Source organism: Lontra canadensis, unplaced genomic scaffold, assembly GCF_010015895.1.
Source record: "Lontra canadensis isolate GAN:19392208 unplaced genomic scaffold, GSC_riverotter_1.0 scaffold2, whole genome shotgun sequence".
NCBI classification, from domain to species: Eukaryota; Metazoa; Chordata; class Mammalia; order Carnivora; family Mustelidae; genus Lontra; species Lontra canadensis.
Genome location: NW_022630996.1, coordinates 35,036,331 through 35,061,521, shown reverse-complemented (window position 1 = coordinate 35,061,521; position 25,191 = coordinate 35,036,331). Strand labels below are relative to the sequence as shown.

The following is a 25,191-nucleotide window of genomic DNA, read 5'->3' as shown; positions in this document are numbered from 1 at the left end:
GTAACTCAGGACACAGACGTAGCCACCTAGCTGGATCAGGGGAACTACAGTATTGTTTGTGTGTGTGCAAGAAATACACACACAGAGCTTTGAAGGAAAATGTCTCATAGATAATAAAATATAATAAATTGGGGCCACATGGGTGGTGTTAAAAAAGACACACACATCTATATATCTCTATCTATATGTATATCTGTAACTATATATACATATACATACATGTTTGTTGAACCAAGCCAGCTCACTGATCGCTACAACATATTTTATACAAAATATCATTAAAATGTCCAAATCCTTCTCTACATATCTCATTTGGTTCTCACAGTATCTTTTCGCAGCATACCACTAGGAACTAGTAAGCCATGACAGAAGAACAAACGAGAGTTGCTTGTCCAAGAACCTCAAGTACTCTCGCAGACTTCCATCTCACAACCCCCCACGCTACTCTCTGCTTTCTTTTTAAACATCTGAATACAGTTTTAGAAAGAAAAACACTGTTGGAATGGAAAAGTTGTACTCAATGATATTTCAGAGCAATGAGATTATTCAAATCAACAACCACAGAGTGAATGGAAATGTGAGAGCTCGAGAGCAGCATCCCTGAAACGAGGCTACTTGAAATGTCTCCGTGTTTACTCATCCAAAACACTATTGCTAGTCTGAAGGCATGCTTCTCAATTATCAAAATGAGGAAAGACCGTACTAACAGTAGTAGGAAGGTCCTCCTCCAAGCCATCACTTTCCTCTCCTTCCCACTGAGGTAAGAGCACAGAGGAGAGTCTGAGATGAGAGGAGCGCCCTTTATGAAAAATGAATGGACCAAAACCTGAGGAAAGAAAACTAGAAATTGCATCTTACCTCCTTTTCCATAAAGTCAAACTCTGCTGCACAGGTATACAATAAAGTATCAAAATCCTTGTAACTGAAGAATTTTGATGTTAATAAGTTGCCAATATGAGCCTAGGAAGGAATAACGTGGGGTACCATTAGATTATGCCATATATTGTAGTAACGCACTTTACTCGTCATAGTATCTAAAAACAGCTTTCACTATATCGCAGAGCTCGCTGTTCCCATGCCAGACTTGCTTCTGTTAAAGCACTGCAACCTCATGGTTCCCCTTCTCTTGCTGGCAAATGATAGCTCCAGCAACGCCCGCCTTCCACGATCCATCACCAGCAGACCAAAGGCTTTTTTTCCCTGGGTTTTCCCTGCTCAGTGTGCTGAACCTGACAAAATACACTGTACAACACCTCCTTTTCCTGAACCTACCAGGGGGAGCAGGCTTGGTAACACATGCAGACCTCTGTCAATCCTAAGGGACAGAGTGCAACAGAGTGAAAGAAAAGAAAACATTAATATCAATTTCTGAAAAGGGGATTAAGGGATGCCTGGGCGACTCAGTCAGTTAATCGGTCCGACTGTTGATCTCAGCTCCGGTCAACCTTGGGGTCATAAATTCAAGCCCCACCCACACTGGTCCCCCTGCTGGGCATGGAGCCCACTTTAAAAAAAAAAAAAAAAAAAAAAAAAAAAAGACTTTGAAAGAAGTAGAAAATGGGCAGGCTTTGGAAAAACATCCACCTTTAAATAATGATCATTTATATGTGTAATTCTTTACATGCTACCCAGTGCTCTCACATTCATCATCTCATCTACTTCCCATAAAAAGTCATGTGAGGGAAGTAGGATTACTTGCAATTACCAAATGAGAAAGCATTTACCAAATTTTCAATTCATTATTGTCTAAAAAAGCAAGAACAAAAAAAAAAAAAAAAAAGAAGAAGAAGAGGGAAATTACATAAAACAAACCATAGCTAAAATCCTAAATGATATGTACACGAAGCAGGAGGGGATTGGGGAGAGTAGGAACTAAGGGATGGTGGGAATGTGCTAAAGAATTCCAAAATACTTTATTTTGTTGGGGAAGAAATGTACACTGATAAGTTTAATAAATCAAAAGGGAGAATATACAGTGCCTTAAATAGCATAAGAAAAACCATCTAATCATAAGAAGAAAGAATAGAAAAAGCAAGTAAAATAGTTGGAAACTCTAAAACAAAATGGAAGAAATAAGTCCCAATACAATGACTGCCATATACGTAAAGACCTTAAGTTCACAAATTAAAGGACAGTTGCTCAAACTGGATTTCAGGGAAAAAATTCAAATTTTATATTGTCTACAAGACACATGTTTAAAACAAAAGTATGTAGAAAGGTTGAAAATGGAAGAGGACAACAAATAAGATAAAATTGAACCAAAGAAATCTAGGTTAGCAAACGTTAACATCTCACAAAACTGAATTCAAGCAAAAAATAAATGAAAAGAGACAACAAATAACATTCTATATTCATAAAGTGAACAGCAAAGACGGGTCATATGTATCATGAACATATCTACAGTTCATAGTATAGATTCAAAGGGTATAAAGAGCTGAAAAAACTGTAGGAAGAAGGATAAGTTGATCGTGGCCACTGGAAATGTTAAATATTTCCCTTTAAAATAGAAAAAGCAGATGACTGGTAATATAACACCTGAATATTATTATTAATATGCTCATGGAAAACACAAACTTCACAGAGAATACATGTTACTTTTGAACATAAGTAAAATATTTTTAAAAGTTCATATACCATACCACAATACATTTCAAAGAATCTATATAATACAAATTTTTTTTTTCTAATCATAAATGCAATAACATTGTAAGATGACTAGAAATGGCTTTGAAAATCTTTTTGGCTAGAAACCAAATAACATAAAACTTAATAACCTTCAGACTAAAAAGAAAATCTCAAAATAGTTAATTTGTAAGACACAGAAAAAAATATTACTAATAGGGCTATTTATAGCTCTAAATGCATTTATCAGAAAATAAAAGAGGTTGAAAACAAAAGAACCAAGCACTTTCCCTTGAGCATTAGAAAAAGCTACAGAACAAGCACAAAGACATAAGAAACAAGGATGACACAACTTGGTGACAAAGAGCAATTCGCCAAAACCAGAAGACTCAAAAAAGGGTGATACTTTGAAAATATGAATATAGTAAATAGAAAGCAGGAAAAACAGCACACACACAAAAAAACCCTCAAAAACCAGCTCGTTATAGGAGACTAACACAATCTTCATTCTGAATCCAAATAAGGAAGATAATAAAAGAATGTAAAAGACCATTTCACATACATGCAAAAATTTTAATAGGAATTTTCACTAAGTGAAACCTACAACAATTTTTTAAAAAAACATGATCCATTTGATGACATATATGAGATAGGTAAGTTTCCTCTAAAGACATAAACAACCAATAACTTCCTAAAGGAAGTGGATTTGTAGTAGAAAATTTTATAATGAAGAAAACTCCAGGCCCTGAAGGCTTCACTGTCAAATTCTACCAAACACTGTCGGAAGAAATAGCATCACCTCTATATAAATTCTCTTTGAAATAGGAGATTGGGTGTGCTTGGGTGGCTCAGTCGGTTGAGCAACCAACTCTTTTCTTTTTTTTTTAAAGATTTTATTTATTTGACAGACAGAGATCACAAGTAGGCAGAGAGACAGGCAGAGAAAGAAGGGGAAGCAGGCTCCCCGCTGAGCAGAGAGCCCGATGTGGGGCTCGATCCCAAGACCCTGGGATCAGGACCTGAGCCAAAGGCAGAGGATTTACAACTTAGCCACCCAGGTGCCCCCCAACTGTTGATTTTAGCTCCAGTCATGATCCTGACCCTGACCCTAATCCTAACCCTAACCCTACGGGTTAACCCTAAGTCATGAGATGGAGCCCCATGTCCGGCTTCACACTCAGTGGGGAGTCTCCTTGAGATTTTCTCCCTCTGCCCCTCCCCTGCCCTACATGCACTCACACACATGCGTGTTCTCTCTCTAAAATAAATAAATTAATTTTTAAAAAAAGAAATATGAGATTGAACACTTCCCAAGAATTTAAGGAAGCTAGCATTATCTTGAAACCAAAGCCAGACAAAAACATTATAAGAAAATGACAGACTAATAACCTCCCTTATATAAAAATCCTTAAAAATATTAACAACCAATCCAACAATCTATAGAAAGAATAATATATCATGAGCAAGTGAGGTTATCCGAGAAATACAAAGATCAACACTCAAGAATCAATGAAAATGGGGACTTTACTTCCTAATGGCAGAGGTAGAAACTGACAAGTCCCCTCCCCCAATAACACCTATAAAATTAGAAAAAAACTGTCAAAAACAACCATTTCCCATTTTAGAAAGTGACCAAAAAGAAAACAAATTGAGAAGCACTCATTCCTACAAAATCTGATTAATTCCGAAGGGAAACAGTGGGTGTCGGTGGCATTCGTGCCTGGGAGGCTCCCATCCACCCTCAGCAGCAACAACACTTCCCGGGGTTGGTAGGCCCAAGAGGTCCACAAGGGTGGGGCTGGCTATGAGAAGCAGAACCTTTGCTACGGGAGGGTGCTGACTTGTTTGGGGGCAGGGAGCAAAAAAATCTATAATCAGAGACACTGTTAATAAAAGTGTCAAACAGCAGGCAATGCTTTGCCAGCCTAATGTGCAGCATCATCCCTGCAATGAACAGCTGACTGGCAGACGAGCTAGAGACTTTACAGAGATTCTGGAAATGGGAAAACCAACAAGGGGGTAAACCAATTCTCCCATCCCTGGTGGCCTGGAAAACTGCACACATAGGCTGAGGGATCCCGGAGCCCAGCTTCTTCACAAACCTATAACTGGCTGGGAGGTGGCATGCAGATTCAAGGAAGACAGAGAGTGGAAGAGAGGAAAAGATGGGGCAAACTTGATGTTCAGATGAGAATTAACATAGTGAGCCCGATGCTATCCTTGAAAAATCTGCTTGCAAAGCTGGTATTTGGCTGGCATCAGGGAACTTAGATTTCAGATGGCTCCTACCAGCCTAAGTGAAAAGGAGTAGTGGCTCCCTGTACCTAAAACACTCTGGTTTCTGCGGAGCACCCACATTCCTTCTGGGAGTCTGGAATTTTGATACATGCCAAGCAGAAGGTGCCTGTTACCAGCCCCCAGCAAAAACTATGTGTCTCTAAGTACTGACTAAGCTTCCCTGGTAAACAACCTCAGACATCTACCAAGAAGAGTGTTGACAGGAGCAGGGATGGGAAGTCAGGATGTACTGAGAAATGGCTCACGTGGTTCCTAAAGAACAGGGCAGTGTCTAATTATCTTAATAGAGAAGGGTGAGCAGAAATGCTTCTTAAAGGCTGTGTGGCCTTGCCAGTCTCTTACTTTAACCAATGTCACAATTCAGAATCTATGAGCTGATGTCCTTGATCAGTGTTATAGATTTCTAGAAATACTGAAGTTGCAATTGAATTACTCTAATTTGTTTGGTCCTTGCTAGAACATCAGGGTGTGACAGAAATCACAACATCACTTTTACCTGTATCAGTACCATAACTGGATAGTCTTCCCCAGTGAGGAGACAAGATTCCCCTCCCCTCAAACTTGGGATGTCTCCCTTTTCTTCCTACTCATTCTCTGTATCCTCACTACTCAATGACCTTGTAGCACTCCTCTTCTCAGCGGACTTCCAGGAGCCTTCCCTGACTCTTCTCCTGTGCATTCCTGCTTTTATCACAGCCTTTATTACATTATATTAGAGCTGCTATGTATGGTCCTGAAATCCCACTAGACCGTATCTTATTCAGTTCTGTATCTCTAGGATATATTCTATCACCAGGTACATACTGAATGAGTAAATAAGTAACTTTAGACTATAATTTTCTACTTTCTACAGGTTGTAGATTGCCCAATGAACAACCCAATTGCTTTCAATCATTTTAAAGCAAAAAATTCCCTTGTTCAAATGAAAAGCTTCATAATTGCCCAGTGTGTGAGAAATTAAAGCACAACTGCCCTGGGTGAAAGGCTGCCAGGGAGGTTGGGAAGTAGACAGACCCCCACAGAAGGTATACAAATTCCAGGACTTCACAAAACCCAGTTTCAGAACTGTAGCTTTAATCTATTATGAAGGAAAGATAGCCAATTAAAATAAATTACAGAAAAAATATGAGGTTTGCTTTACTCTTTCTGTGTTGGTTGTTGTGCTGCTTCTTTTTAAAATTTAATCAATGTGTTTACTAAAACACCAAAATAAAATAGGCAAAGAATAATTATGAATGAGAAGAATCCTTAAGGTTATAAAGCAGAATTCTTCTCATTTTATTTTCTCTCCTACCCAAACACTAAAACAAAACAACAACAAAAAACCCTTCTCTTAATAAGACTAACTTGGATTACATTACCTATAAATAAATCTTTCACAAGCACTGACCAGGAAACGGGCTTGGGGAAATAAGACTATAATATGGCCTATAGTTTTTAAAGGCTCTGAAGATGGTATACTGATGTGTTACCAAAGGATTATAAAGAAACCAGAGAAAAATGACTGTATATACCTTAAAATTTGAGCTCGTCTTTAGAGCTTTCTTGCTTTAAAATTTTAAAATCTCTGTGATACAGAAAGACCAATTAAAATAACAGGATTGAGTCAAGAAATTAATATTGGAGAATAGAAACTATACACAGAGTCATATTTGCTTTCTATTATCATAACTATATAAAATAATAAGTGAATAGACTTCATATTAGAATTTGGCTTAAATAGTAGTACTTTAATAACTCAAGTAATTCATTCTTAGCCTGTATGATTCTTCACAAGTCTTCCAGGTTAAAGAAAAATGTACTTACATCATCAGCAATGCCAAAGATTTTAGATGTCAAATACTTGAGCACGACGGTTCCAAACAACCAAAAACATCCTTGGATAACCTAAAAAAGGAAAACAAAACAAAACAAAAATAAACTAATGCTTCATACAGACATTCCTTAGACATAGCCAAGGAAGGAAAAAATTAATGCTTTAATCACACGTGAAATAAATATTTCCATACCCCCAAAAAAGATGCTAAAAAATGTAGCTTAAAGAATGTTATCCAAAATCAAGGGGCTATCACCAAAAATAAAAATATGTACATATGATACTATCAAAATTATAGATTTACACAGCAATTGCAGTTACATTCCCCTTCTACTAACAGTCTCTTACACATGCACTGCTCCCCAGAAAAAACATAGGTGATAAAATAAGTAAAACCAGAATACTTCACCTACCCAATATTAATTTTAACTTGCCACATGAAAAGGGCAATTTGGCACATTAAAATTGAGCCCTAATTATGTCATAAAGTTGTTAGATCTCCTGGATTACATAAGAATAGCTAATTTCCTTAAAAGTAAGACATAAAACTGATGATATATTTTAGGAAAGGAAAAATTTATGCATTCAAATAGATTGATTCTTACCCATAAACTAAGTTCGGATACATTTATTTTCAGGAAATACGGTTTCATTTCCAGTATACCCTTCATGGAGAAAATAACATAGCATACAGTTAATACTTACATACATAAAGTACCAAAAAACATTTCTAAATAATAAGACTCTCAAGAATCTAAAATTCAGCACATTTTCAATGTTCCATATAGCATTACAACAAGCTCACTGACTTTAAGAAATAGCCCTGTTTTATCCAATGTAGATTAGAGCAGTTAGTGACTTCGTAAAGTTGAAAACACAATTACCAAATATAAATTTCTATGACGGATTTTACATTTCAGATTTACCTCAGAAGCCGTATCATTCATTCACACACACACGCGTGCGCACATGCGCGTGCCTGTGTACTATTATATATAGTATATAAAAATTTTAGACAGGTGTCTTATAGTTTTAAGATTTAAATTAAAAATTATCAACTCTTAGAATAAACTACAAGTGAGTTTTTAATGGATCAACTAAATACTCCTCTTCTACCAAATCTTTTCTCTCTCTAGGAAATTAATACACTCCCACATATGGTACCTATAAGGAACTAAATCTACTTCAAACTTGGCAAAAATATGGTTGGAGATCAAAACAGAAATACATGAACTCAAATCTTTTCAGAAGTTTCTGAATATCTGAGAATACAAAAAGTATTATGATTTAGGTTTCAAAGAGATTACTACAAATAAAAATAGGCAAATGTGTGTTTATAGTTCTACATGCATACATTCTCTATATTCTGTAACCGTTGGCATCATTTTATACACCCAAATATGAAATATACATAAATATGCTTAATGCATACCCAAGACACAACTTACTGTCAAGCACCTAAAAGAAAACCTGATACATTATAGGTCCTGGAATGAAGTTTCCTGCCAAATGTACTTAGGTTAGATTTCATTGGCACCTGAACACAAGTTTCAAGAGTCACGTACTTTAAGTAATAGCAGGGCTTGCCTGTGAACACATGTAAATAAAGAACCGAGTGTACTGTTACTTTGCCTGATTACAAACAAAATTCACTGACTGTAAGAACTATCATTAATCTCAAAGCACAGCAACTCCATTAATGATTTTTTTGGCATTGCTGAAAACCCCACATGCCCATATGCTAACTGCTAACATCTGTGACTAAGCATACTTGAGCCACACAACCTGAAAAGGGAAGCAGTCCAGACTAGGAAGAGGCATATTCTTGGGAAACAGGATCTTAAATATTATTTGTGAAATGGGACAAAGAAATACAAAGTTCCCAAGTTGTTTGTGGGTTCTAGAAATCAAGAAAGCCAAAATAATCTGGGTAACTTAAACGACTATTCGAGAAGCAGAATACAGTTCAATTAAGACAGTACAATGCACTTTTGTCTTCAGGAAAGCAGCCTAATACTAAAGCATGTGCACTTGAAATATAGGAATTTTTTTTTCCTTTTAGGTTAACAAAATCTTGTAATGGTGAAGCCTATTCATAAAAAAGTCATACCCACCTCTGGAAGTCCTTAAATTTAGGAAGACTTATATTTAAGTTATCCTGCCAAAAGTGGCAGGAGTTAGATGACCTTTTACCTTTTGCTCTAATTCTAGAAAACAGTCTCCCAATTATTGAAATCTGCTCTTTGCAGTGCTTTAGCAAAATATAACTGAGTCATCACCTGATTTAAACTATCTTAATATTTTACACAAATAGACACAAAGAGTAAAAAAAAAAAAAAAAAAAAAAAAACCTAAGAGAACCCAAGGCCCCAAGCCTCTGATCACAGAGAAATCAGGAGAGACTCCTATGAGACACCACAGGGAGGCAAGGGGGTCAGAGAATGGAGCAGAAATAGGAGAAAAACTGCAATGGGGAAGAAACAAGAAAAAGAAGAAAGCACAAAACCTTTCTAAAATGAACCCTGGACCAAAATTCATGTGACAGAGAAGACAAGGAAAGAGAAAGGGCAAAGTAGGGGTAGAAGGCAAGGTGCTATGTTGCTATATTCGTATTTCCGGTATGAACTCTTGTGTTCCTTTCCTGTTGGGGAAGGGAATACTGGAACACTTTATTACATATATACAAAATCAGTAAAAATGCCTGAGATAATTCTTATCAAAAATCCTTCACTAATCCCAAGCCAGTGATTAAAAACTGGTGAACCATTAGTTTCAAAAATAGCCATGTACTTAAGAGACACTTACCCAAATAATTACCAAAGAGGAAGCATAATAAGAAGTTAATAACATTGAGTTTCCAAACATCAAAACAAAACAAAGTGCAAGAGAAATCTGGAAAAATCCAAGAAAAATATAATTAATGCACATAAAAGAACACGGATTTTTATTCTGAAAATTGCACATGCCCATGATGAAATTCAAACCATATAAAAGGGGATATACCATGAAAACAGCCCACGTCCTATCCACACTTAAAACCCAAAAGATCGCCACCATCAACAGTTTCCTGTGCATCCCTCAACACATTCACAAGTACAAAGTCTAGTTTGAATTTTTTAAAAACCACAAATGGAAACTTGGCCCATACACGATGCTACTGCTTGCTTTAGCTCTGTTTCAGAGAGTTTTCCGTATGAATCCAAACCAACCTAATTCATTCTGTTGAATAGCTGAAAAAAGTACAGCACTCTAGAGTCATACCATAATTTACTGACCAGTCCTAGGACTACTGCTGAACAGGTAAGTACTTTCTAGTTTTATTTTGCTGTTATATGGTTTTCCCTATTACAAACACCACTATGATAAACATCCTTAGGTGTGTATCTTAGATACATGTTAACACACTCATGAGATAAATTACTAGAAGTGGAATTGATGGATCAAGGGTATACACACTTTGAAATCTGAAAAAATATTGACAAACTGCCATAAAAAATACTGTACCAATTTACTCCTTCACCAGTAGGACATGAGAGCTCCTGCTGATACACACTCTTATCAATTCTTTAAAATGTCTGACCATCTCATCCAAGAAAAACATCACTTCACTGTTTCACTTTTCCATCCTTTTAATACTTGGTGAGACAGAGCATCTTTTCTTCTATTTGTTGTTTTTATTGTGGGTCTGAATTGCTTATTCCTACCACCCATTTTTCTATTGGGTTTTAGCTTTTTAAGAGCTCTCTTTATATGTTATGAAAATATCATTCCTTATCAGGCAAATACATTGTAAATATTTTTCTGAGTTCATTTTTATCTTTGTGGTATTTCTGTATTACAGTTATTTTCCAAATTTTTATGTTAGTTAAATTTATCTTTCATTTCCCTTAGGTCTTCTACAATTAGAAAAGTTTTTAAAAATAAAATAATCCATGTTTTCTTCTAGAAGTTTTATTTTTGATCCATATATTTGAATTTCCATCTGCATTTCAGGATCAGCTTAAGGTTCAAAAGCTGACATATTTATTAGAACCACTTTATTCAATAATGTACATCATGTCATATTTAAAGTTATATCTGTCCACTGTTGAATCTTTACATCCAAAAATAACACATGTTGTTGCCATTTAAGTGTTCCTTTACATTCATGGGGGGTATAAAATTTTCCTCGTATGGATCCTGCATATTAAATTTATTTCTAAGTGTATTATTTTTGTTATTGTATCGGGAATCTTTTCTCATCATATTTTCTTTTTTTTTCCTTTTTTTAAAGATTTTATTTATTTATTTGACAGACAGAGACCACAAGTAGGCAGAGAGGCAGGCAGAGAGAGAGGGGGAAGCAGGCTCCCTGCTGAGCAGAGAGCCTGATGCGGGGCTTGATCCCAGGACCCTGGGATCATGACCTGAGCCGAAGGGAGAGGCTTTAACCCACTGAGCCACTCAGGCACCCGCCTCTCATCATATTTTCTGACTGCATATAGAAACATTATGTTAAATACGCAGAAATGAACACACTCATTGTTTCTAGTAATAATTAGTTTATTAATTTTGTTTTTTTGGTATTTGAAATCATATCACCTACAAACAACATTTCTTCATCTTCCTTTCAAATTTTCAAAAGCCTTATTTTTTAGTCAATTGTATCAGTTAATATTCTTGGAATAAACCTAAGTAATATGCATGGCAGTGGCATATTTGTCAAGCTTCTGGCATTAATGGGAATACAACTATTGATTCATCATTTTGTATGATGCTACTAGCTTTTGAATTGACGTATATGTATATATTTAAGATTGCAATGAAACACTTATCTATTTTCATTTGATTGAGATCTTAAAATCAGAAATAGCTACTGACTTATCAAATGCCTTTATAACATCAAAGGAAATGATCATATTGTTGATCTTTTTAAAATATATTGATGGGTAAGTTATAGTGATATAATTTCTAATGGTGTCAAATCATTCTTGCATTCCCAGGAACGAACTTAACTTTTCATGGTATGTTATTCTCCTGTACTTATGAACAGGTAAGCAACTAAATCCTCAAAATTTTATAACAATAGCTTTTTCCCATAAGAGCTGAAATTTAAGACAAACTCTAAACTTTCCAAATCAATTTTGGCAAAATTTAGCAGAATAACATCACTTTGCATAAATAGATTCATAACCAAGAATCAGGTAAAGCAATGCCAAGGGTATTCAAGAAAAAATATAAGGCAGTATCAAAAAGGGAGGTGCTAAAGGTCTGGAGAGAGATTTGAAGTCCATTCCTACCTCAGCAGCCAGTCTGGTCAGTGCCCTGCTCAAATGCTCCAAAGGTTTTGATTCTCAAGTTAAGGGAAAGCCAAAAGCCTTTCCCACACCTCCAGACCCTCTAGGGCCTACCCCACTAACATCTGGGACCTCATTTCACATTATTCTTCCCCATCTCGCTCCAATCCAGCCATCTTTTGCACATCCTAGAACACAGAGGGTACACCCCCACGGCAGAGCGCTTCTGCTTGCTGTTTCTCTTACCCTAATGGCTGGCTACCTCAACTTCTGAATCTATCTCCATGTAACTTCTCAGAGCGGCCTTGTGTTTGCACCCTTTTCAATTCTGACCTCCCCTACATGCTCAGCAAATCCCACACTCCCTGTTCCTCACTAATGCCTACTAACATTTAACATAACTGTTTAACTTACATATTTGTTTCTTTGTACTCTAGAATATACGCTCCATGAGGGAAGGGTTTTTTTTTTTCTCCTTTATATTGTTTTTATCACTGCTGTTTCCTTAGAACCTCGGAAATGTTTAACAAACAACTGGGTGCTCAAAAACATGAGTGAATTTAAATTCAAGGAAGTAAATTTGAAAATTAATAAAGAAAATTGAGAACTTAAAAGGTACAGAATCGAGATTATTACAAATTATTTAGTATTTGTGTCTTTTTTGAGTATCTGTATTTTAGCAGGTTCAAAAACATAAGACAACACCGTGAATGACTTATGTTAGCGAACTTTACAATTTAGGGATAATTCCTAGCAAAACAGAAGTTACCAAAAACTACTCAAGAAAAAAGTCTCAACTGTTCTATTATTGTGAAATAAGTTAGATCAATAATTTAAAATCTGTCCACAAAGAAAACAACAGACCCATATAGTTTAGCAGACGAGAGCCACCAAACTTTCAGGGAGTATTCTTTCTAATCTCACACAAAATCTACCACAGAAAGGAAAGGTAGGGGCACTTTACAATTAATTCTATAGGGCTACAATAAATCTGATATCAAATCAGCCAAGTGTAGCCAGAAGATCTTGGGAAAATGGCAGGAATCTATCTCCTCACCTAGACAACAACTATGTTGCCCAAACTTGTCTTAATGGAACTATGTGGGAACTCAGGAGTCTCCCAAGACTTGCAACTCCCAGGAGAACGCTTCGATGGGAAACTGAGTTATCTGCAGTGAATTTCAGCTCTTATCTCAGCAGCAGCTGCCCATCCCTCACATACCAGCCCAGATGTAGACAGTCCTGCACAAGTTCAAAAGCACAGTCAACAAAAGCAAAATAAACAAGTGGGACTGTTTCAACCTAAAGAAAAAGCTTCTGCACAGAGAAAGAAATGATCCACAATAGGAAGACGCAACCTACAGGATGGGAGGAAAGTATTTGCAAACCATCTAGCAGACAGAGTTAATATTCAAAATATGTACGTCATTTTCACAACTCGATAGCCAAAAAGCAATCAAAAGCCCATATAATCCGATTAAAAATGGGCAGAGGACTTGAACAGACACTTTTCTAAGGAAAACACACAAATGGCCCACAGGTACATGAAAAGGTGTTCAGCGTCACTCATCATCAGGGAAACGCAAATCCAAACCACAATGAGCTGTCACCTCACAGCTGTCAGAATGGCTATTATAAAAAAGACAAGAGGTTAGTATTGAGGAGGATGTGGAGAAAAAGGAATCCTTTTTCTCTGTTGGTGGGAATGTAAGTTGGTACAGCCACTGTGGAAAATAGTGTGGAGGTTCCTTAAGAAATTAAAATTAGAACTACTATAAGATCCAGCAATCCCAAAGAAAATGAAAACAAGTTTTCGAAGAGATATCTGTGCTCCCATAGTCACTGCAGCATTATTCACAAGAGCCAAGACATGGAAACAACATAAATTTGCATCAGTGAATAAATAGATTTTGAAACAGTGGTATGTGTGTGTGTATATATACATACACACACATATATACATGATGCAAAAATTATTCAGCCATAAGATAGGAAATACTTCAGTTTGCATCAGCATGGGTGGATCTTGAGCACATCAGTATGCTAAGTAAAATAGCACATTAAGAAAAAGACAAATACTGCATGATTCCACTTACATGAGGTACCAAGCAGAGTTAAAATCATACACATAGAAAGCAGAGTGGGGGTTTCCAGGAGCTGGGGGTGGTGGGACGGGGAATAGGGAGTTATTGTTTAATGGGTATAGAGATTCTGTTTCACCAGATGAAAAGAGTTTGGGAGATGGCACTGGTGGATGTAAACACTGAATGAATATACTTAATACCACTGATACGTACACTTAGAAAGATTAAGACAGGAAATGTTATGTGTATTTTACCACAATAAAAAATGTGAAAAAAAAATTCCTTTTTGGAAACAATTCTGTATTTTTTTCCTTTATGTAACTATAGGGATTTAGACATTTGTAAAGGGATAATGGAAGAAGATACTCCACAGTAAGAAACCAGTTCCATAGTAAGTCATACCGTAAAACATAAACCATTCACCCAAGATAGGTCCTACTACAAATTACACCTCCGTAATGTTAGTACTTTTATAGCTGTAATTGAATCAAACACCTCATCCACAGTTTCCTATGTGGCCATGTGGCTGACTGACTCTAAATGCTAACCAATTATTCTGATTTTTTACTGCGATGCAAAGGAAAAAACAAAAGCCGTATTAGACAGTTTGGGGGGGAAAAAAGCCAAGTGTAAAGAAAGGATAATTACTGTCCAACCCCGTTCACGAACAAAGATTTAAAAATACCAACAAACAGCAGCAAAGTGTATCCAGCAATATATAAAAGTTGTGTTTAGCCCAGAAAAGCAAGGTTTTCTTAATGCAGAATATCAATTAATATAATTCATCGCAGTAACATATTAGAGGGAAAAACACATAGGATCACGCAACCAGACACAGAAAAGTGTTTGAGGAAGTTTAGCTTTTATTAATTTCTTTTAAGAAGTGCTCAAAGATTGAGGATATGTTAAAAGGACAAAGAAGCCAGCTTAAAGCAGCTGGCCAAATCAGGAACAAGTCAAGCATAAAAGCATAAAAATAAATAATGAAAACAGTGGATTATACTGCAGCAAATAAAACAGATGCCATTTTCTCTTGGATATAAGAGAGAAACTGGTAAAATGATTTGAATAGGAACGCTACAAAAATAGGAATGTCACAAAAAAGGAAACACAAAGGGCCCATAAACATATCAAAAGACCTTTGGCTTTATTGAGAATCAGAGAAAATGCAAATTAAGGCCATAAGATACCATTTTATACTCACCCATTTTATGATAAAATAAAAGAAGATGTACAAAAATATGAGCTAAAATATTATACATTACTGTTCAAGGTAGTCCAATCATCTTTGAAAAACAATGTAGGATTAAATTAAAAAGATGAACATGGATATAATTTACCACCCAGGAATTTACCAGGTAAAGACCCTAGAGAAACTCTTAGCATTTATGCCTCAGGAGGAATGTGTGACAACATTCAGTGTTATTCAAAGAAGAAAAAAAGAGGGAAAAAAAACCCTAAAGTCTTTCAACAAGAAAATGGACAAATAAACTGTGCTTTATTTATAGAATGGAAAATATAAAGGGAAGAAAATGTCTGAAATCCATAACATCCAAATCTCAGAAACCTAAGTAAAAATATAAGTCTGATAAACAGATACCATTTTTATGAAACTTAAAAACAATACTGATATTTAATAATAAAGATGTATTATTTAGGAATACATATATGGTAAAGTCATAAAGAAAAGCAAGCTAGTTATAAGTTAAAAGGTCAGGATGGCTGTTCTCTCTAGAAGTGAGGGGATAATCCCAGGGCACACAAGGGCTTCTAAGCAGTGACAGTTCTAGTGTTCAGTTGGGGGGGGGGGGGCTCAAGCTTATTCATATGATAATTTTGTTCATTACTTCCCTATACATATTATAATGTCCTTTTATATGTATCAATTATAAGAGAATAAAAAATAATGTGGCATATTATAACATCAAAATTTTAGGAAAAAGAAAACTTCAAAATTGTAGAGCTAATGACAACAAGAAGACATGTTTTTTAAAGGATAAACATTTCCCAAAATCAACCATCCAGTCTTAGTACCAAGAATATTCTTCATGACATCTACTTAGCTAACTACCCCCTCTCCCCCCAATCTTTGCTACGTTCTCCTCTTATCAGTAAGACCTGCCCTCACCACCTCATTTGCTATCTTAATCCCCTGCCCCCTTACACTGGCCCTCCTGATCTCCCTGGGGTACCATGAGTTGTTCTTTTCTTTTTTTTGATCATCCTTTATTGCCTTCTAACATACTATATATAAGTTGCCCATTTACGGTGTTTATTATTTATCCTCTGTCCTCTCACCTTCCTCCACTCTACCAAAGTGTGATCAACATGTATGCGGGGATCCTTGTATTTCTATTCTGCGGTATGACCCACACACCTGGATAGTTGGTGCACAGCAAACGAACATTCTGTTTCATTTTAACAGAAGCCTCTTAGATAATATACCATTCCCTGTTTTTCTCTCATGAATTATCTCTTTTACTTATAGCAAGTCAGGCACAATCTCAAATCAGATAATATGACCCAAATTAAAATTTTCTGGGTGGCCTATTTAAAACATGGCCTTTAATTATATCACAGCATTTGGATGACACTTGTTTTAGTTATGGAATCCTGTCACAACTAGTTTCAACCATGTGCAATACAAATACTAATCAGGAGTTTGTTTTAAGGTCAAACTAAATGGAAAAAAAAATTTAAACCATTACCATGTGTATATAAATGATCTTCCGTAATTTGCATATATCAATGTATCCCACAACATATACTGCAAATAATGAAGCAATCTGAAATTTAAAAAGAAGTTAAATTACAAATAAAAATTACATATGTAACAAATAGCTATAAGAATGAAAAAAAGATTATTTTTTATTGTTTTCTCACACTGATTTGTATTTATAGTCAAAAGGAATTTTTTTCTCTCTCTCTTTTTTTTTTTTAAAGACTTCGTCTACTCTACAGAGATCACAAGCAGGCAGAGAGGCAGGCAGAGAGAGAGGAAGAAGCAGGCTCCCCGCTGAGCAGAGAGCCTGATGCGGGACTCAATCCCAGGACCCTGGGACCATGACCCAAGCTGAAGGCAGAGGCCCCAACCCACTGAGCCACCCAGGTGCCCCTCAAAAGGAATTCTTTAATTTTCCTCTGACCTGTCAAATTATTACTGAATATAGTCAATATATTAATCTAGCAAATACAGATTAAATTTTTTTCTTCCATGAACAGCTCTCTCAATTAACCTTGTGAATTATCTACTTTGTTCAAAACAATATTCAAAACAATATTCAAAACAAATTCAAAAACAATATTCACTTTAATGTCAGGGTGACTCTAATGCCAACATGTACAGTTACAAAGTGCTTTTGCCCAATCAAGAAATACGAAAATTTAATTATAACAGATGACAATTAATACATAATTGGGAAAGGTACATTAAACTCAAAAGTAATTGCGTAATGCATGTGTATAAAAATGCATTAAGTTCTGCTTATTAGTCACTCTTTTTTTTTTTTTTTAAACATTTTTTTTTTTAAAGATTTTATTTATTTATTTGACAGAGAGAGAACACAAGTAGGCAGAGTGGCAGGCAGAGAGAGAGGAGGAAACAGGCTCCCCGCTGAGCAGAGAGCCCGATGCGGGGCTCGATCCCAGGACTCCGGGATCATGACCCGAGCCGAAGGCAGAGGCTTTAACCCACTGAGCCACCCGGGCGCCCCTGCTTATTAGTCACTCTTTACAAGAATCTCCATTACTGTTCTTTCGTTTATATAAACATTCAAGTATTCGTTGTAATCAAATTTATCAAATTTCAAATTAGAAGGAGTACTTTCATTACTTTTAACTTTCTTTAGAGTTTTGAAGAAACCTATGTAGGTGTTGACCAAGAATTCAAAGAGTACTGGAGTTATTTAGGTGAATTAATTGATTAAATGATGATGATGTACCTCTTAGTAAAATGTAGTTACTATGCCACACAATGCCTCTCCACCCTTCTGCGTGGAGAAAGCAACTCAGATTAAATCCCATGCTTCCCCTGCTACACAAACATGGTATAAATAAGCAGCAAAGTAGCTGAATACTTAAAGATATAACTTAAGTTTTATTCATTCTTTTTTTTTTTTTACCTCCAAGCAATCTAAGACAGTTTTTCGCATGAGCAAGAAAAACAAGATTTCCCTTTCCCCAGATTTATCCATGGGGAACACTGCATTGCTGAAGGAGGAGACTCGTATGACACTGTAACTGTGAGGAAGTATGCCTTGTTACTCGACATAAGCCCCACACTCCATGAAACACCTTCTCCCACTCACCCTCCCAAAACTCAGGTCATCACCCCTAGCTGGAAGACATGGGAACTATCCCTTTCCACCCCAGGGCCAAGCAATACACTGTGGACCTACAAGGGTAGAATCTTTAAGAAGTGTCTTTCAGGGACTCTTTTTTGTTTCATTTTCTTTTCAGGGACATTTTTAACCAGAAACATTTAAAATGTCACCACGCTAAAGAAGACAAAGGAATCTAAAAGGTAGGATCAAAGCAAGAATTAAGTACAAATAGATTCTTTTTTAAAAATACTGAAAAAAGCAGCTAACCTTCCTGACATCTTGCTAAGTACCAGCACTGCATTCAGTCTTATACACATTTTCTCATCTAATCCTAATCCAGTGAAGCAGATTCTTTTATTTTCTTTATCTCACCAATGAGAAAACTGCAACTAAGCACAGCTAAGCAGTCTGTCCAGGTCAAAGTGCTAGTGGACAGTTAGGACTCAAGCAAGACATGTCCCAGAAGATTGCAGAACAACTCCAAGCTGCTTTATGTGAACATGAATACGGACAGCAGAGCGAGGAAGCAGAAGTTGCTGGGGGTGGGAGCAGCACAGGGAGAGCCTGGCACACAGTTTACTCCCTCCCTCAGCAGGCACCTTCACCTAGCTCCAAACACCTCTACTTGAAGGGAAAGGGAGGCAAGAATGCACAGAAAAATGACAAATTACAGACTGGTAGAGGAGTTATATAAATAAGAACTATTTATTTGTCTTATGTTATCCTATATGCATTTATCCTATGTGTAAGAATGCTTCATAAAAGAACTACATTTATTTAAGAGAAATGCTTGAAGTTATAGCGCTAGTCCTCTTTTAAGGACACTAACAATACTGAATAACAAAGGATTCTTACTGATTTGAATTCAATAAATGCATTCTACTAGTAAGTAAATAACTAATATTCACTAGTAAATAAATATCATGTATTTCCCTACCCTGAACTTTCTTTAAAAGTGTTAACTGAAAACATTTTAGGACTTAGAATCATATAAGATCTCAGTTCTATAATTTTACACAAATGAGTTCACAAAATAAAATACACCAAGCTTAATTCTGCTTAAAAATACAAGTACCTTACCTGAGTAAGAAGTACAAACTGAGCAAACTGCCATGGAAGCATGAAAAATACATTGGAAATGCAGAGTGCAATCAAGCTTCCCCTGTAAAGTTTTGTAGCCCTTGGGAAGAGAAAATAAATATCAGTAAGTTTGACCACAGGGTATTCTAGCATGGGCCCAAACTGCTGCAAATTAGGATCTCTAAACATGATCTCATTATAACATAAACCACACATAAGATGAACCAGTGGGTTCGAAATTATACTTCCTGACACTCAATTACAACAACTTTCCATGAAAACTAAATGCCCATTATTACTGTAAAAACAAAGCTTGCCAAAGACAGAGAGGGCAGCTGGGTCAGTACATCCATTGAATTTTGTCAAACTCTATTTTGGTAAATTCATGATCAAACATATTTAATGCTGCATCCAATAGCTTCATTTGGAGAGAAAGAGAATGTCTATAAAAAAACAGAGAGAGCAGCGTATTCCAAGTGTTAGCAGTGTTCTGCAGACAAAGAGAATTGAGAATATGGGCTGAGCAGTGGGCGACTCTGTGGAGGATGTGAGGGGACAGCTGGGTCCTGCACGGAAGAACACACAAACGAGAAGAGGTGGCAAAGGCCAGGGGCCAATCTGGAGCCAAGGCCTCTCTTTGGTCCTGACTTGCAGTTTAGGGGGTTTTTAGAAAGGTGAGGTAATTTAAGAAGTACTTTTCTCTTAAATTGGTGAGCTCATGTGAAACCCCAAAACACTTAACGCCTTCGCAAAGTGAAGTGTATATGCAGCATCTAAAGGTTACTAGGTCTGCACCTTAAAGAAAAGCTCCTCAGGATAAACCTACTGGGGCACTAAGCACCACAAGATGCCTTTCTTTACTTCCCTAAGTATCCCTTCTCCAAGGACATCCCCCTCTGCTATTCTAATCCAACTCTTTCTATCATGTCCCTCAATCAAGTCTTTTTAAAATCTAGGTCACCTATTTGTAAGCTATGAAATCACTTTATTAGATAAAAACCCGAAAGTTTTAATGGAGTGAGTACATCCCACATTCAGAGAGAGCCCTGTCTAGAAATACTACCTAAGAGACAAGTCCACATAATTGCTCTACTGCTGCTAAAGTCATCACAAGGGGAAATGGACCATCCAAAGGGTTTGATGTAACAGACTTCCACCAGCTTCTCCTAAATTCTGCAGATCGTAAAGGGAGTTCTTAGTCTGAGCCATCTTCAGATTCTCATCATGCTTCATTCTATTTTTTTCCATAGTCCCCATTTTGTTTTATTTTTACCCTCTGAATCAAGGTAGCATCTGTCCAAACTCAGTATTTGTCGACAGAAAGGGGAGCGAACTGTTCTCAGTCCTATTCTCTTCCACTCATATGGTGCTTGAATCTCTGTAAGGTCTCTAGCTGAAGGCCAGATGAACATGGGAGAACCCAATCCAATCCTGAATTTCCAGCAGGAGTTTTCCTAGTTTAGCTCTGGTCTACTGAGTGGTTTCTTTCTAAGCCTACTATCTGATGCTCCAGGATGCTAAGCAAATATAGGAAGAAGAATAACATGTTAACATACCCCGCCACGATTACTCTACAAACTGTTCTTTCCTCTGAAGGACTCTATCATACAGGTCACGCTCTATTGCCATCAGTCTTCCCCCTTCCTCCTGCCTACTTTCTGGGAAGCTGTGATGGTAGCAGAGAATGACATAGGAAAGTGGAGATGGCAGAAGTGAAAGCAAATTTGCTGCTCCTTGAGCAGCTCTGTGGGCCACTAAGGAAAAAGGAAGAAGACTGGAGGGCAGACGAAGGAAATGTTTTCGGTAGTAAATATTTTGAAGTGACATGCTTAAAATAACCATGAATTCAACTTACCAACATCATCTTAATTTTTCTTAATTACACTGACTGTTTTTATTATGGAAACTTAAAAAAAATCCTAGCTTAAGTTTACTCAGTGCAAAACAAACACACCAAAGACCTAAGGAGAGTCAAAGTTACCTGAGAATGTGAGTCACAAGCAACATCTGAAGTACGAGGAATGGATAGGAGAAGCTTTCCCGGAGGGGTGGTGTCCACATCACACGAGTGCACTGAAAACACAATTTGTAATGTATGGTCTCTTTGTGAAATTTGTTAAGTAAGACATAGTAATCGAAAGCAGCTATTCATAAACACAAAAAAGTTTTTCACACATAATTTAAATGGTACATTGGAAAACAAGCTGCTAGGTTTTCCACCAGGAGCAAAACTGAAAAGTGAGAAGGAAACATTATTGAGAGGGAGACACACATGGCATAAGATCTTGTAAAATATTAACACGAACTGTCGACAGCAAATACCAAAAAAATTTAACTAGAGCCTAAAAGGAAAGTAGGGAAAGTACCAGCCAGGAAATGTTCTGCCAAAACTAAAAACATTTCACTGGAATTGGTGTATAAACCAGTTTACTTTGCCCTCCCACCTGAATTTCAGCAAAATATCCATAACCAATACTTGAAAACTCTTTGCAGTCATCAACGTTAGCATTTCTATTCACAGTGCTCCTAAAAAAGAGCACTCGATTTCTGTTTTTACTTCTCTTTTGCCCAAACTACCCTGGGCTACGAAAATTTAAAAGGGGAAGAGGGATTCAAATACAAAATAACAAAAGTCCTAAAATGTCATGTACCATCTCTACTGAAGAACTCACTTCAGGCATAATTAAGTAATGTTGCATCCCATTCTCTCTCTCCCTCTGCCCCTCCCCCTACACACACGCATGCTCTAAGATAAGTAAAATGAAAAAAAAAAAAAAATGTTCCATCCCAATTTTAGCAGTGTACCATTTTTTGCATCTACACTAAATAAATTAATAAGTCTACCTTTCAATTAGAGGAACACTACACTGGATGAAATATAAATAATCTGATATTACCCCAACTAAGCTAGTCACACTAGAAGAAATCACGACATCTTTCAAGTCAAGCAGTTAAAAACTATATGGAATTACAAAGACCATACTGGAAATAAGCCTTTCCTTTATTTTAGCTCTATCTCGGACTATTAAATCTTTCTACTATTGCTATAGAAAATTTGAGCCAATTTACTTCTCTTTTTAACCAAAATTCACTATCCTCTACGAGATTTAACATAAATATTTATAAATGAAGTATACACACAAGAGAATTCTGAAAAAATTGAAAAAGTCTTTTTTGATGTGTATTTTTTGTTACTGGAACACAATTTAAAAAATCCGTTGGTTCACAAAATTAACTAGAAATTTCAATATGATTGATAGTAGAGATATATAACCACAATTTACAAAGTTATCAATCTCTGTGCAAAAACCAAGAAGAGAAAATATTTTAACCCTGTAATGTACAATTAGAGAATTTTCTTCATACAGACTGTTCACTCACATTGTTTTGTTACCCAATTTCAACTATGTTGCCATCCCTTAGAAATTTCTTTTAATAGCTGAAGGCACTCAATTCTCTCAAATTCAATTGCACCCTTTGTAAAGTAGGATGAGAAGGCTAAATTACAGAATTGAAACAAAGAGCAAGATTTTTTGCCTCTACAATGTTAAGAGTGAATGAACGTAAATATGTGAAAGCTTCTTATTGTTTCTCCAATAACACAACGGACTTCACTAGATCTGCTACAAACATAACTGCTGGTCCAGATGACCCCACCTAATCTGAAAACAGTAAACAGATTTGCTTTAATCATACCTTAAGTTTCAACAAATAAATATCATAATTATAATACAGCTCTCTATATAGGTGGACAGTTCAGAACACCAATGCCTTCTAAAGGCATTATCTTGAAATTTAGGAATTAAAGAAGGGAATAAATGTGCGAACTCCTTCACAAGGCATTACATCACTGTATGAAGCACTCAGGCAAAATATAAGACATTCCTCAATGGTGAAAATGAACTCAATGAATATCTGACTTTCCTTTAACTGTCCTCTTAGAGTATATAATTTTTAGCACACATTTCAAAGCACTGAATAATGCTGCGGCATAATACTGCCTAGATATTGACAAGAACAAGCTCCTATTGTCTCCTTAGAAAGCCTGAATTTTAAATCATTTACTTGAGAATCAAAAACCAAGGAATTTTAGTAATAGGGAGCTTCATTTGTCAAGCTTTACTTTCAAAATAGCTCACTTATACTATTAGAAATCTATCATAATGTAATATACTTCTCTCCTTAATGTAAAACTAAATAGGGGTATAACTAACTACTGAATTATAAATTATAGTTAGCATCAGAGAGATCATATTTAAGGTTTGTTCCAAGAGTTTTGACTAGAGGAGACATTTGTAGGATTAGTTATAAATTGCTGTTGGTATAATGTTTAGGTTTAAAACAAACTGTCCCACTTCTGAATGCTACACAGACTTACTAGTTATAATACTGCTTTACATTCCTTAGTGTTAACTACAATACTGTGTTAAATCTTGCACTTACAAATGCTTTCAAAAAAACATATGTGGCCAACATGGAATTAGAATCTTCAAAAAAGAGAGAAAATGGGAAAAACAAAATATATGAAGAGAAGATACTGGTTAAAATTTTTCCAAAACTGATAAAAACAACAACCCATAGAACAAAGACGTTCAGTGAGCTGTCAACGGGGCACATACAAAGAAGACCACATCTAAGTTTATTACCATCAAACGAATAAAAAACAAATATAAAAAGAAAGTCTTCAAACCACCAGAGAAGAGACACTCCACATGCAGAGTGACAATAAGAACGATAACTGACGTCTCATTAAACAACGGAAACCAGAAGACAATAGAATGACATTTAAAGTGCTGAAAGGCAAAGATACCAACCTAGAATTCTTACCCAGCAAAAATACACTTCAAAAAATGAAGGCAAAATACAGACATTTTTAGACAGGCAAAAGCTAAGAGACCTTGTTGGCAAGAGATCTTTACCATAATGTTAAATAAAGTTCTTAAGACTGAAGAGAAATTACACCAGATGGAAACCCAGATCAGTAGGACAAAAAATATTACTGAAACCCAAACACAAATATCCAGATGTGAAAGACTAGGTGATAAAAAGGGAGGGAAGTATGCAGGGCAAAGGAGACAGTGTGTACCAAAGCCCTAAGGAAGGAAAAGGAATACTCCTCTCTGGGAACTAGAGAAGGAAGGACGGTGGGACTGAAGCAAAGAAAACAGCCTGGACAGCAGTGAGAGAACCAGAGGGGCCCAGGTCATGAAGTGGGCTGTAGGCTAGGCTAGTTCTACTACATTCTAGGCAGTTTTCATCTAAGCAATACATATATTCTCATCTAAGATCAGCACACTCTTTTTTTTTTTTTTTTTGTGGACTTTTGGAGTTAATGCAAGTTTAGTGTAAATTCACAAATCCATAAGCACACCTCTCAATAGCTTGAATAAATAATGCATCTTGCACTCATACTATTTTCCAAATTAATGTAAAAAATAATGTAAGCTGCATCATTCTTCTGCATGTAACCCTCCAATGGCCTTCCCACCTTCTTCAAATGAAACTTACGATGACCAGCAAGGACTAGAGAAAAGGCTCCTTCCATATCCCACTTCCCGTTATTAACTGGCCTCATTTCATCCACTCTCTGCTCCTGTCACAAAAGCCTCCTTGCTGCTCCCCATATAAGCCAGTATTCCCCCACCTTAGGTAGAAGATGGTCCCACTTTCACATGATTATCTACAAAGACAGG

At 36.4% G+C, this 25,191-nt stretch overlaps 1 protein-coding gene across 3 annotated transcripts in view; it reads right to left on the bottom strand.

Moving 5' to 3' along the window:
* Nucleotides 1-25,191, bottom strand: part of DPY19L1 (dpy-19 like C-mannosyltransferase 1) — a 91,073-nt gene that overhangs the window by 21,130 nt on the left and 44,752 nt on the right. For 2 of the 3 annotated variants that reach the window (XM_032871802.1, XM_032871797.1), the window contains exons 8-14: nt 21,480-21,571; nt 19,499-19,598; nt 16,805-16,882; nt 9,542-9,628; nt 7,342-7,401; nt 6,727-6,807; nt 859-960 (exon numbers count right to left, since the gene is read on the bottom strand). In XM_032871802.1, coding sequence (XP_032727693.1) covers nt 859-960; nt 6,727-6,807; nt 7,342-7,401; nt 9,542-9,628; nt 16,805-16,882; nt 19,499-19,598; nt 21,480-21,571 — 600 coding nt within the window. The remainder of the gene's footprint in view (nt 1-858; nt 961-6,726; nt 6,808-7,341; nt 7,402-9,541; nt 9,629-16,804; nt 16,883-19,498; nt 19,599-21,479; nt 21,572-25,191) is intronic. The other variant, XM_032871806.1, reaches the window with a different exon arrangement.